The sequence below is a fragment of the Erpetoichthys calabaricus genome, chromosome 13, assembly GCF_900747795.2.
Source record: "Erpetoichthys calabaricus chromosome 13, fErpCal1.3, whole genome shotgun sequence".
In the NCBI taxonomy this organism is placed as follows: domain Eukaryota; kingdom Metazoa; phylum Chordata; class Cladistia; order Polypteriformes; family Polypteridae; genus Erpetoichthys; species Erpetoichthys calabaricus.
This window is the reverse complement of record NC_041406.2, coordinates 44,231,843-44,246,062: the sequence shown is the minus strand read 5'-3', so window position 1 is coordinate 44,246,062 and position 14,220 is coordinate 44,231,843. Positions and strand designations below refer to the sequence as shown.

At 38.0% G+C, this 14,220-nt stretch overlaps 1 protein-coding gene across 2 annotated transcripts; it reads right to left on the bottom strand.

The window, feature by feature from the left end:
* Positions 1 to 33: 33 nt before the first annotated feature.
* Positions 34 to 7,909, bottom strand: LOC114664122 (protein phosphatase 2C-like domain-containing protein 1). 2 transcript variants are annotated; one of them, XM_028818094.2, is made up of 2 exons: positions 6,818 to 7,888; positions 34 to 737 (listed from the first exon to the last, which is right to left on the bottom strand). In XM_028818094.2, the coding sequence occupies exons 1-2, from the start codon at positions 7,653 to 7,655 to the stop codon at positions 64 to 66; spliced, it is 1,512 nt and encodes a 503-aa protein (XP_028673927.1). In that variant the 5' UTR covers positions 7,656 to 7,888; the 3' UTR covers positions 34 to 63. The 2 variants fall into 2 exon arrangements, with proteins under 2 accessions (XP_028673927.1, XP_051791998.1); XM_051936038.1 differs by lacking the exon at positions 34 to 737 and adding an exon at positions 1,721 to 1,917 and having other exon boundaries at positions 6,818 to 7,909.
* Positions 7,910 to 14,220: the final 6,311 nt, after the last annotated feature.

Here is a 14,220-nt window from a genome sequence, read left to right as displayed (position 1 = left end):
ACACTTAAGTATGTTTACTCAAAGCTGTTTCCCCCATTGTTTTGTTAACTTCATATATACTATTTAACGTTTTTCAGCAATAAAGTCACAGCCAGGTAGAATAACAACTGTAACTGAAATATTTTCCTTGGATCCTGCCATCATTGCAGATTTCACAATGTTTTTGCAAATCAAACCTGCAAGATTTTTGAAATATTCATTTTCAGGACTGTCTTCAATAACAGATGACTGTGTTTTAAGAGAGCTTTGTGACATTCCTTCTTTAATTTCATTATGAATATGTTTTGTCCTGTTGTTACTTTGAGAAGCACAGAGGAAATCTTTTGAATCTTGATTGCAAACAGGACTTTGTCTTAATGTTTTAAAATTTCTGTGACTGCTGTCTTTTGACTTGAAGTAGGTTTTTATACTTTCTAGTCCAATCTTTGCAACATCAGTTTCATTTAATACCTCCCAGAGACCACTGGAAGCTAAAATTAAAAACTGGAAGGAACAGTCAATTGGTATAGAAGCAGAGCATGGCACAGGTATAACAGACCTCTTGAGTAGGGGATCTCCATGATGACCCAGACCACGTGTTGCCTTTGTTAGCCCTTCTACTAATCCATGTTTTTCATTAAGGCTAATGGATCCTCCACATTGAAGAATTCGTTTTCTTTCCTTTGGATTTGCAGTGCTGTGGTCTTTTGTCAGACGGTAGCCTTTTCCATTTCTGCATAAAACTGCATGTGTATTACCTGGTAAATAATACAGAACAGTTTAATGGGGTTTTTGGTGGCCACATTAATAGCAATGTATATTCAGATAACACTTAATGATTTCAATCCTTTTGTTTCTATATATTGATTTATGTACAGAAGTATAAATGATGTTGCATAAAGTTTTCTGTATCCAAATCAGAAAAATATATCAAAACTACTAAGAATGTTCCTTGCAGAGCATTGATTTTTTTTTTCTTTAATTCTGTCAGAAGGATGTCTGCATTTAGAATCAATAACACATGAATAATAATAATAATAATTCATTACAAATGGGTAAATAATAGTAAAGTGAAAGACTCCTTTTTATCAAGCTGCAGTGCCTTCTGGTTTTCATTACCAGATTGCATTATAGACTGTATTTTGATTGTACTTAACTTGCAACAATTTAAAACTTTTCTTGCGGTCTGAAATAATGAATGGCAAGTGAGCCAGCAGAAGGCTAACATGCAAAACTACAATTCATATGAGTTATTGTTCTTGGAGAACTTGTGTATAATCAGTCAGCTGTATGAACAAATTATTAATATCTTAAGATAAACTTCAAATGTATTTATTTGATGTGAGAAAGCAGCTTTCTTATTAGGAAAATGTCTCTTTCCACATGCAGTTCATGTTCAGATAGGTATTTTTGTCTTGAGCTGCTTAACGTGCACTTTCAGCTCTACCTGAACAAAAATGCAGTCAGTCAACTTCTGTTTATTTAAATGCAGAGGTTTCTTTCAACCTTTAACAGATAAATGGCTATAATAACCTAAGAAGAATACTGATAATATGCATCAGACTACCATAATTGTTTGTTAAAAGATAAAATTAATTAAAAAGCAGCTGTTTCCCTGGTGAACAGTTAATCAGTTTTGATTTTTTTTTGGATACCTTAGTATGATAAAAGGAACATGATGTTTTGAATGTCTTAATTAAAAAAAATAATAATAAGCAGTAGCAGGTATGCTGAAAGAGGTCTCATGAAAACATTTATGTATCCACAAGAATGTATCCTCCTATTGCAACAAACTGGAGCCATCTACCATATCTTTCAAGTTGTCATCATCCATCATAATGGAAAAATTCGAAAGGAACTACAGCTTTCATCAGTGGTGCCCTGTATGCCAGCTAATACTGTTCTTGAATCGGTCCTGGGACAGCTGGTCCATGTAATCTGTAAAAGCAAGACATTACTTACCAAAAAAATAAAAAATCATCTGAAGTGAGAGTCTGCATTCATACAGGTAAGAAAGAAATATGGGGATAATTAAACATTTAATTACATACTCCTAGTACTTAGATTTGCATCATTTAATAAGAAAAATTTGCACAATAATACTAATGATAATGGGTAGGGTTTCAAGGGTGTTCATTTAGTAAATCTGTTGCTGCTTGTGTAAGGATATAAGCTGCTTGTTATAGTTTTCTCTGTAAATGTTGTTAATAATTGATACTCTTTTCTAGTCCTTTTTAAGTTGTGGACAGACAATTGCAGCAACCTTTTAGTTTTGTGAGTTTACCAGTGGCGACCAACCTTGGCACCTTTCTTTATTAATCGTGAACTTTCTTACCACCCTAGATGGAGTTGTGACCATTTTGAAGAGCAGGTAATAATAATATCTAGACTGTTCATGAAGCCCAGTCACTGCAAGTTCATGCTGACATTATTTGACTATGTTTCATTTGTAACATAGTTTCACAAAAGCAATTTAACTTTTCATTTTGTTTTTAATCCCAAAGAAAAACCTACATTTAAAAGGGTTTCTGAGGTGGGCTAAAAAAACGAACAAAAAAAAAAAAAAACTACCTGAAAATTAAACCCGAGACTTTTTTTTTTTTTTTTTGTAATGAAAATTCTGTATCGATTAAGTTTTACAAGCTTTCTTGGTTATATCCATCTGCATATAAAAGTAACTGATTCTGACAGGTGCTTTATTTTCATTTGGAAAGAAACCAGTGCCAAAATGTGCTTCATGATTTTATATTCTCTCTGCATGTTTCTGGCTGTGTAAAGACCAGGGGCCTGTTGTATCAAACCTTTGCTTAGATTCCATAGGAAGATTTTATTTACATTAGAAAGGCAAAAAAGTGTACACACCAGAAAAACAATCTATAAAACCTTGCGTACACCATGTGTCATGCCAAGTTTTCAGACTTTCAGTCTACTTAAAAGTACATACTTGTTTGTGCATACAATTTTAGCTAACACACATGACCTCCCATTCCCATAAAATATATATACTGTATATAATTTTTTTTTTTTTTTAAAGGATCTAATCACCATATAAATTTCTCCATGTCCTTGAGTAATGTCTTTACATAGTAATGCACCACAGAGTGTAACAAATTGGGAAAACATAGAAGAAACTTCAATAAAAGTGAATTTGAGGTATTACTGACAGAAGTAAAGAACTACAGAAGCATTCTTTTTAATGGTCTCTCAGTGGGAATCATAGATAACATTAAAATCCAAGAGTAGAGAAAAGAATCGAAATGTGCTTTCAGGCAATAGCCTGAATGCTCAGAACCGTCTGTACATTCTACACATGCAATCATTCCATCACAATGCAGCATAAAGCAATGGGGCTGAAGAGCAGTGTGCCCCCCAATGAGTCCAAACACACACACACACACACACATATATATATATATATGTATTATAATATTAGGCCGATTTGTAGTTTGCATATCTTGCCCTTTGGAGAGTTCCTCTTTAGTGTTGGGCAATGATTCAGCTTAACCCATTTGCAACATTGAATTTCACTACACTCCAGCAGATGGTGCTATAGAGATCCCTGTAATGACTTTTTAACTCTTAAATGCTTACTATGAACAGTACCGGATTCATACACATTTGGTGCACCCTGTATAAAAACATAACCTGAAGGTTTGTTTACCTTAACAGTTAGTTGTACTTACAAAATTCTAAACTGCATAAGCAGCACAAAATAGAAAAGGAGGGGAGAGCAGAACGTGAAGATTTCTTCTTGCAAAGTATACCAGTAGATAAGAACTTTGCTGGTGTCTTACAGTTGCTCTGTGAGTGCAACAAAATTGGCCTTTGATATTTTGTTTGGCAGTTATATTTCATTTAAGTGAACTGTGTTAATGATTAAACATTTCCAATAATCAACACAAAGCCATTGATACTTCTCCTAAGGCTCCATGTACATTAAATATAACAATGGAGAACTTCACAGTAAATGCTGCTTTCAACTGTTTGGCCATGTACGCAGTTTTATGACTGAAACGATACAAAGGAGGAAATGAAGCACTAGCAGCAGGGTTCTATAAAGTAGTACCTTAAGCTTTGAGAGGCATGGAGTTTCCGTCCTGTTTATGTAAACATTTCTCAATTTTCTCAACCAGCTTTGTGCCATGGGGCCATGACCAATCCTAGCAAAATAAACTGAAAAGAAATATAAAAAAAATTTAAAAAATCCTGAATGGAGCATTGGCCCATTATCGGTCACACTTAGGCACCTAGGCAATCTGGAGTCTTCGGTCACATGCACGTTTTTGAGATGTAGGCATAAAACCACAGAAGCACCGTGAGAACATGCAGACTCCATGGAGGCAGTGGCAGTCCCATGTGAGAGTAGTGCTAATCAGTGTGCTGCATGTAAGTAAACACATTAATGATATCTTTTTCTCATGTAACCTGTTTTAACAGATTAATGTTTTCTATGCAGTAATGTGTCATACCCCACCACTTTTGTTTCCATTTTCCTAGCTATTGATGCTTTTGGTCTTGTAGGCTGTAGTGCTGCCTCATGCCACTTGTATCGCTAATTGATTCCAACAAGACAGTACCTTTTGTGTCAATTTTCTTTATTCTTCCCTTCAGTTATGTATGGGTTTCCGTTCATAGTTCAGACATGCCTTTTGGTTGAATGCCAGTATTTAATTGGCCTGCATGGGAGTGTGCTCTACTAGGGCCTGGTGTGGTATTCTGTGCAGGGTTCATTTTTGCCTTAAGACTAGCTGCTAATACAACAAATTCCAGCTTTATGCGGAATTAATAAAAAAAAAGTTCTTGAAATGGATGAATGGCTTAATCTCGATTGTATTTTTTCATAAATTGCTGCAATCAGTGCAAAAATGACACATGGAAAATGTTTGACAATGTATACATATAGAATATGTTTTATATACAGTATATAATAGGAGTGATCAGAAGGTTTTGAGTGACCTGGTAAGTAATGCACCAGTAAAACCATCCAGGGTTTAGCGGAAGGGTCCTAGTACATGTTGACTAGGCAAGAAAGAATCTGTAGGCATATTTTTCTCCAGTTTTAGAAATGTAATGATAGTTTGATATTTGATTTTGCTCTTTATCCTTAGACAAGAAACCTACACTCTAGGCCACAAATGCCAGAAATTGGTAAATCAACATGAGCTCATTTTTGGATGTTTGTAGAATCCACTTAGACCTTTTTGATCATCTTGTTAAATCAAATGTATACAAAATACATTAAATGTTTCCTGACTCTTAAGGTTTACAGAATCAAATGCCTGTTTTGGTAGTAAACTTCCCTACTAACCTTTTGAAATATACTTCTAATTCTTCAATAGATATAATTTAGTGCAGCAATGGTTCAGAGTGGCTCGCTGCTTCAGAGTGCTAGGTTTAAATTGCTCCCCTGTCACCAACTGTGTACAGTTTGCATGTTTTCCCCATGTCCACATGAGTCTTCTGATGATGCTGTCTGGGTCCCCTGGTGTTAAAGTGGCCGAATGTGAGTGAGTGTGCCGTACAAAGAACTGTCACTTCATCTATTTTTCCTTGTGTTAAATGCTGTAGTAGATAGGTGATGGTCACCCTGCTTAATCCATTGCTGGTTTGCCAAAGCTGATTGTATTGCAGCGTCTGGCACAAGGTGGGTATCAACCTGATGGTCACATTTACACATGTACTTAATCTACATGGGTCCAGACACCAATTAAAGCTAAATTATTAAGTAACTGTTAAATTGTATTTCTCTACTATATAATAAAAATAAAATGTGTGTGTGTGTGTGTGTGTCCGGTCTCTCCAAGCAATTTGATTGGTCAGTTTATCAGTTTAGCGTTGGTGGATCAGTAGTAGGGATTATAACGAAATAAGTCAAGGGTATGAAGTTGAATTCCTAATTCACTTTTAACAAAAAAAGTACTTAAAATGGGGCATTTCAACACTAACAAAACAAATTATGTGCTGAATGATGCAGGTAATGGGGGCCCATTGTTGGCAGTCAAAAATCGAGCAGGGTGCCTCGAAATGTCAGATAAGCAGGCCTTATGGGAATGCGATCAAGAGACGATGCATCAGGCAGGAGATGTTGAGAGGCAGGAAAATACCGAGCAAAGGTGTAGGAGGGATGCTGAAGGTACACAGAACAGCAGTTACCAAATAGTTTTAGTCATCGACAGATATCGTTTCCTGGTTGTGTCTGAGTCCTTGTGTGCCTTTCACTGAGATCCCTTTCATGGTGTGGCACGGCATGAACACGTATATCTTGTACCACAAACTTTGGGACATTCTTATCAATATGGCATGATGCATATGTTGTGTACATGTACGGTATATTAGTTTGTATGTGCTTTATTTACATAACATTCTCAAGCCCGCCTGAATCCACACCATTCATTCATTCACAATGACACAACGCCAATTTGGAATTGCTACTCTACCTTCAAACCGAGGAAGGCAGCAACACCATCCTCCGCCACTTTGCTATCTTTTTGTGATAGTGTTCAGAAAATAAAATAAAGAAACCATAGTAACTTCAGGTTGTTTGTTGCTTATAATTTGATAATGTTGTACTGTATGAAATGAGTATACAGCATGCCGGGTTTACAAGTAGAAGTATGTTTTATAAATGTAAACAACTGTAAAATAGAATTAATAATTGTGTATGGTTACTACCCACTGAATTTATGACATCTTACCATTATTGATTCTGAATTGAAGTAAGGGGGATAAAAAAAGAAGGTTAACGTTATCTCTCTTATTACAAAAGGGTGCGTCTGTGTCAACCCCTGGAAAAAAATGGCAAATCAAATTAAAACTTGACTGAGTGACTGACCCTTACCGGCATTGGCAATGTGTATCATTCCAGGGATGTGACCCCGCTGTCCCGCCTGTACCTTCACATCTTCTCCCACTGCCTTTATTTCTTGTCCTGAGCTCTCGATTAGGCAAATCAAAGGGGTGCAGCCACTCCACCTAATCCTGGAGGTTTCGTTGCGACCCAGAGACAACACTCGGTCCATTCTCCAAAACGCCTCTTCGAAAGCTCTGTGAATGTGTATTGTGTCGCTGGGATTATCGTTTGAGATGCTGGGCTCATCTGAATTACGAAACAAAGGACGAAAACTGGAGAGCTTTTGCATATCCTCCGTTGTTGTTGAATACTTTAAAGATGGGCGTTTTGAGAGTTGTTCCAGGAAAAGAAGTGGGAGCTCTTCTGATGATATTTTGGCGGCGCAGCCTCCGTGGAATCCGCCAAACACGCCAATGAGACACGCTTCCGATTTCTGGCCGTATCCATTCACTAGAACTGACGCGTCTTCCATTTGAGGATTCCATTCATTGTTCTGCTGCTCACAAGAGGCGATTGCTTTGATCAGCGGACTGTTAACTTCTGACACTTTTACGCAAAAGTCAAAAAAGCGGTTCTCGTTTTTGCCCTCCGAACTGATCACACGAAATGTCCCATTTGCACTATAGCAGATACTGGCACGCGAGTCCACTTGGGCACATTGTGAGGTGAGAGCCGTCCGGACGTAAGTGCGGCTCAGGAGAGACGCTTTATCCGAGAAGACGCTCTCAGTGTCTGGTGCTGGCACGTTCTCCTTTTCGGTTTCTCCTGAACTTTCCAAATCCAATGAAACTGAAGATGTTACAGCTGATAGCGTCGAAGAACTCATTTTGCTACAATGTAAAAAGAAAGAAGATACTGTATATATACTATCTTTTGCTAATTATGTTTTGTGACGTCTTGTTTAGCATTTCGGTTAACAATACGTCAAAAATGCTGCTCATTTTTTCAGTAATATGTATGTCTGTAAAATGCCGTACATATATAAATATTCTGCGTCAACCAGTTGTTTTACAGTCTTAATATATACAGAGCAAAAGGTTTTAAAGTACGGGACACTTTCTGGCAGCCCTCTTCTGTTGACATTCGTTTCTATGGAAACGCCAATCGGGTACGCCTGCAACGCTAAAGGGACTCAAATGACATTCCATACATGTCAGAAGAGGCAGATCTTTATATTGTTACTAAGTTAACGTAAATGGCATCTACACACACACAACTTTTGTTGATAATCCCACATTAAAAACTTCAACGCCATAATTTAAGATCTATGATTACATTCAGTACAAGTCAGTACATTGATCCTTAGAGCGAAAATTTTCAGCCAGGGTGTAAAGAATATTGTACTATAGCTTTATATGGTACTACAAAAATTATCTTGAAGAACTGAGTGTTATCGCATTTCTATACACGCAGCCAGACTATTTCAAGACAAAGTTGTTGTTTCAAATTGTTATAATAATCAACATCTGCGTATCCCGTCGGTTCGGTATCATATATTCATGATACACCAATTCCTCCATCCGAAAAATAAATTACAAACACCGATCAGCCACAACTTTAAAACCACTGACTGGTGAAGTGAATAACATTGTTTTTTTCCCGTTACAATGGCACCTGTCAGGGGATGAGCTACAGTATAGGAGGCTGAAAGTGAACATGTAATTCTTGAAGGTGATATGTTGGAAATAGAAAAAATAGCAGCAAGAGTTAAAACACGGAGTGTGTTGTACTGTTAGTTTTACGGGCAGGACAGTGTCACTCACACACTGCACCGTGGCCCGTTCCCATCTGCCTGTGGCTTGTGTTGGGGCGACGTGCCTTCACACGGAACATCGGGCTAAGGCGCACTATGGTCACCAAGGCGTAATGATCTGAGCGAGTTTGACAAGTGCCGAATTGCAATAGCTAGGCGACTGACTCAGAGCATTTCCAAAAGTAGTCCAAGAAATCTCAAGCGGTGAGCAGGTGACAGGATCATGGGCGTCCAAAACTAACTGATGCGCATTGGCAGCAAAACCAATCCCACAGAAAACCTACTGTAGCTACAAATTACTGAAAAACCTAATGCTGGCAATGAGAGAAAGGTGTCAGAACACACAGTGCGTCGCAGCTTGATGCTTATGGGGCTGCGTAGCCGTAGACCGGCCAGAGTGCCCCGCTAACACCTGTTCACAAGCGCCAACAATGGGCACTTGGGTGTCACACCTGGACCATGGAGCGATGGAAGCAGATGGCCTGATCTGATGAATCGAGATTTCTTTTAAGATAATGTGCACAACCAGGTCCTTGTGTGTCCTTTACCTGGGGAAGAGATCACAGCAAGATGCAATGCGGGAAAGGGCAAGCCGGCAGAGGCAGTGTGATGCTCTGTGCAATATTCTGCTGGAAAACCTAAGTTCCAGACATTTATGTGGATGTTACTTTGACGTGTACTACTTACCTAAAGATTGTTGCAGACTACTACGTACGCCCCTTAATGGCAGCGGAATCCTCTGATGGCAGTTGCCTCTTTCAACAAGATAATGCGCCCTTCCACAATGCAAAAATTGTTCATGAACGGTTTGAAGAACATGACAAAGAATTCAATGTGTTGACTTGGCCTCCAAAATACCCAGATCTCAGGCCAATCCATCATCTGCGGAATGTGCTGGATCAACAAATCCGATACATGGAGGTCCCACCTCGTAACTGACAAGACTTAATGGATCTGCAGCTAAAGTCTTGGTGCCACATACCACAGAACACCTTCAGAGGTCCCATAGAGCCCATGCCTCGACGGGTCAGAGCTGTTTTGGCGGAAAGAGGGGTGCATATATAATATTAGGCACGTGGTTTAAATATTATGGCTGATCGGTATATATAAACATGTCTTTAAAAGTTTAAACGTTTAAAATAGTGGCGTAGAACTGAATTAATGTTAACGAACAGCTAGGATTCCAGTGTAATAAAAATCAAGCGGCAATTCGACATAGTTGGTTCTTTTTTTTCTTTACTACGTCTGTCCTGAATTGAACTTTAATTCTAATTCGTGCCGATTTGAGTTATTTTACAACACTCAGCACTCAATAATTTTTAAATCATGGATATTAAACATTTTGGAAGGCATAGTAAAATTAGTATTTGACATTGATAAGGGGACAAAGCCAAGTTAATGCGAAATAAATGTTCATAGATTGTAAAGGAGACGAAGTGTCACATTAATATAAACCATAACACATCTGTTCCATTTTTAAAGCCAACAAATTTTGACAAACATTGCAAAATTAAAGTAGTGCATGTAGGGCTTTCTTACCGCATCGATCCAAAGCAACTATAAATGACACAGATAACGAGCTTTCAACATATGGTGGAATTACTTCTTTATCGCGGACTGGTAATTGTTAGCGGAATAGATGGGAAATAGGAGAGATGGATTAGAAATTTCACTAAAATATTGAAGTGCATTCAACTAAATACTGTTACGCTTAGAATAGATGCCAGTCACCATTCTTAAACGTGTCCCATCCTTTGTTTATAGCCATCTAAAAGCAAAAAGATCGAATGAGTTAACTTCAAAATTGACTCTCGCTTGTTTGTTGTGCCAATGCTGTTAGTCTGTTTTTAGTTAGATGGCCTCCGCGGCAGACAGTAAATGAGGGGCAGCATGCATCAATCGACGATTAAATCAGTCCGATATGAATTTGTATTATCCTTTCTGGCATGTAAAATAATTACATTTAAACAGTTTTCCAGTTCATTTTTACTTTAAAGGATAAGTTCAAAGTATGATCCTACAATTATTTATCATTCCAGTCTTTAGCTGTCAAGGAGTCTAGATCATTTCGTTCTTTCTCGGTTCTGGAAATGGGTACAACACCAGCCCAACACCTGGTCGGAATACCGACTCATTCACGCCGAGTCTTAACATCCAATGAAACGGTGAGCACGATAACAGCTGAAAGAAACAACCTTCAGTCACGTGAAAAAGCAAGTGTCGGTTTCTTTAATCCAACGGAAGATACCAAATCATAATCTTAGCAAGAGGGAAAACATTCGAAACGCTTCCGATTACAAGTATTTTAATAATTACCCCATCGCTTATATCGCATCCTTAGTCGGATCTTTTCACACCTATCATCTTCAGTCCTTAACAATGCCAGGTTCGCCGTGTCTTAGCACCTCATTTAATATGTCGGTATTGAGAAATGGAAGTATGTAGTAAAATCCGCTTATTTGTACCGTATAATTTATACTGAAAACCCAGGAGTATCGATTGCGCCTTATCTAGAACGAGTCCATTGTGGCAATGTTAAGGAAACTGTGAAATGTGTTAAAGTAAACGAGGGCTCGGCAAACATATTGACATGGAGTTAGTGTAGGCCCAGTATGGGTATCCTTATTGGCCCTTTGTGGGAAGCCAACAATGGCCTAATTGGGATTTAAACATTGTGGCAACATTCGCCCCAAAACACTGACCCAGTGTGTGCAGACAGACATGGAGCCCTAATTTGATCATGATCCTGAAAAAAATCATACTTTATAGCTGATCCATCCATTTTCGCTTATCCAGGGTAGGTTTGCCAGGCACCTAAGATCCTATCCTGGCAAGTAATGGGAGCAAGTAGGAACAACTCCAGAACAGGACACTAACCCATCAGCGGGTCAACACACTCACACACACACAGCTTAAGACCAATTCAGTATCACCAGTCCATCTAACCTGCATTATTTTAGACCGTGAGAGGAAACCAGAAGAAAACGAACATGGACATAGAGAGAACAAGCAAGTTAAAGACAGGGAGGAAAGCAGCCATTCCCTTAAAACTATTTTTTTAGTGTTTAGTGTTTTTTATCAATTAAATTATGTATAATTATGAAGATTTACAATGTATTTATTAATTAATAAGAAAAGAAATAAAAAAAACAATACTAATGTGACTTTAAACTATTTATTCTTATAAAACACAAAATGCATTTGCATTTTTTTGGTACTAGTCCGGATAATATATAAAACGTGTCTGATTAGAGCCAATATAAACACAATATTTTTCTGTATTACTTACAATGAAAATCTAAAATCCATTGATAATCCTAATTCACTAAACTACTTACTCTGTGACAACATTAAAATGTCAGAAACTATGGGTGGGGTACAAACCATCACTGGCACAACTTTGCTAAGGGGCCCTTTTGTAGCAGCCCCCACATTGGGCCAGTGCAGTATTTAATTGTGTTTTCCCAAGTCCACACTGCCCATGGTATGTTTGTAGGAAGCCAATGTGTGCATGATTGCTGAGGAAGGAGGATTTGAACTAATTTTGAGTGGATTATAATGGTACAATGGTCATTTAAACATCTGACAACTATACTGGAATGATTATTGGGCCAAAAATGTGACCTAAGGTGTGAGACAGCAGTGCTAACCACTGTGCCTCCTTGTCTCAAACACCCAGAGATGGAGATAGAATGATAACCACAATGAAAATGCAACAAATGACCACAAACTACCAATAAGTAAATAAATACATATCTTCGAGGCGATGATATATGACTGAGTCATTCCATTGTTTGTAGTCATGGGTCTAAGCACGTGTCACGTCTTGGTTGTTTCCAATCTATCTGTGCAGGTGCTTCACACTTTTTTCCATCAACAAGATAGATAACACCTTGTAAATATAATTTGTGAATTTCCCCTTGGGATTAATAAAGTATCTATCTATCTATCTATCTATCTATCTATCTATCTATCTATCTATCTATCTATCTATCTATCTATCTATCTATCTATCTATCTGTATAAATAAATCTTTCATTATTGTTATAATTATTTCCAAGGGTCTCAATTATTTTTATGACTGAGAGAAAAATGGGTTGGTCTCCTTTAAGGTTTGTTTTATTTAACTCATTGAGCTACATGGCTAACTGCACATGCATTCAACCGGCATATGAAGTTACCCACACGGTGTGGCTACAAATGAGTAAGCATAATGGGATCAGTGTTATATGTTCGGTGGCAGTACACATAATATTCTAATTATGGACAGCTAATGTACCCCTTAAATGATTTTTTTTAACACATTCAGGTTGCAAATCCAGCTGGAGCACAGATTGAGTATTGACATCTTGCATGTGATGTCATGCTGGCCTCACAAAGTATCATGAGCCACCTAGGTAAAAAATGTTTTTCTAAGCCAGCCACAAGGCAAATCTCCAGGAAAATATTCGATGAAAATTGTTGCCAAAAAACATAACATATGTGCTGCAAAAAAACACTTTGGCAAATTTCCCCAATCAACACTACTCGAGAGTATGCTGGCTGTCTGAAGGGAGCAGAGCTGGCAGGAGTAGTCAAGTATAAATATGGCTTGGGAGGAATGGAGCGAAAGCATGCACTTAATTGGAAACACATCTCTTCCACTACTGATGGCCACTGGTGTGGATTCATAGTTGCCAGCAGACCTCAAGACAGTTCCTGGCTTGAGTTTGCCATTTACCAGAGGTGAGCAGTGTGAGGTGATGCTGGTGGTGTGAATGTGCAGGCAGAGGATGAGGCAGAAAGGAGCCCATTTAGCCACAGCAACATTGATGAGCAGCCAAGAAAGACACCTTCTCAGCAATGGAATAAGTAATGGTCTTTAATTGCTACCTACCACTTTTCCATTTCTCTGACTTTTGCCTTCCACTTGGTCTTTACATGGTTTTTGCAAAAATTTGTATGCATATGAATATTGCAAGATATTTTTTGGGGGGTAGAGCTTCCAGTCACCAGTTTTACTGCAGCACCTCCTCTTTTCTCAAAAAATCAACCTTGGACAAATAGTCCTGCCTAAAGTGTGCCTCTTATAAGTGGATAAAAAGTAGTCCTGTGTCTGTTTTTATGTTTTCATTTTCTTACACCATTGTTTTTTTTAATTCTTGAATTCTTGATAGGAGAGGATCTAAAACCTTTGGGCACAACTATTAGCAATCATCATCCTTTTTTCCACATATACAAACAAGACACTGATTTATTTACTACCCTCTTAATATGGCCACCTCCTTCTGCCAGTTAATATGTCATAAACATTTAGACCACTCCTCCTAAACAATAACTTCATACATCTAGAAGATACCTCTATTTTGCCTCTATTTTTCCACTTACTGTAAACACTTGCAGGTAAAAAACGTTTCCTCTTACTGGCTGTGAAGGTGGGACTTCCCACTTATACCCTTACTCTCACTGGTTTAAACAAAGCTCACAGAGTCATGACATATTTAAAACACTGCTGTCATAAATAAATTGAAACTGGACTCATCTGTTCAACAAAAACACATATTTTATAATAGAACATGAGAAGATACAGTAAATAATTTGACAAATGAGTGGAGACCACTCAGTACATCAGGCTTGTTTGTTTAGGTGATTGCTACGC

Excerpts from the sequence above, each read along its gene's own strand:
- LOC114664122 (XM_028818094.2), bottom strand. The coding sequence starts at position 7,655 with ATGAGTTCTTCGACGCTATCAGCTGTAACATCTTCAGTTTCATTGGAT. Across the intron at positions 738-6,817 it reads GATACACATTGCCAATGCCG|GTAATACACATGCAGTTTTA; the intron begins GTAAGGGTCAGT and ends ATTATTTACCAG.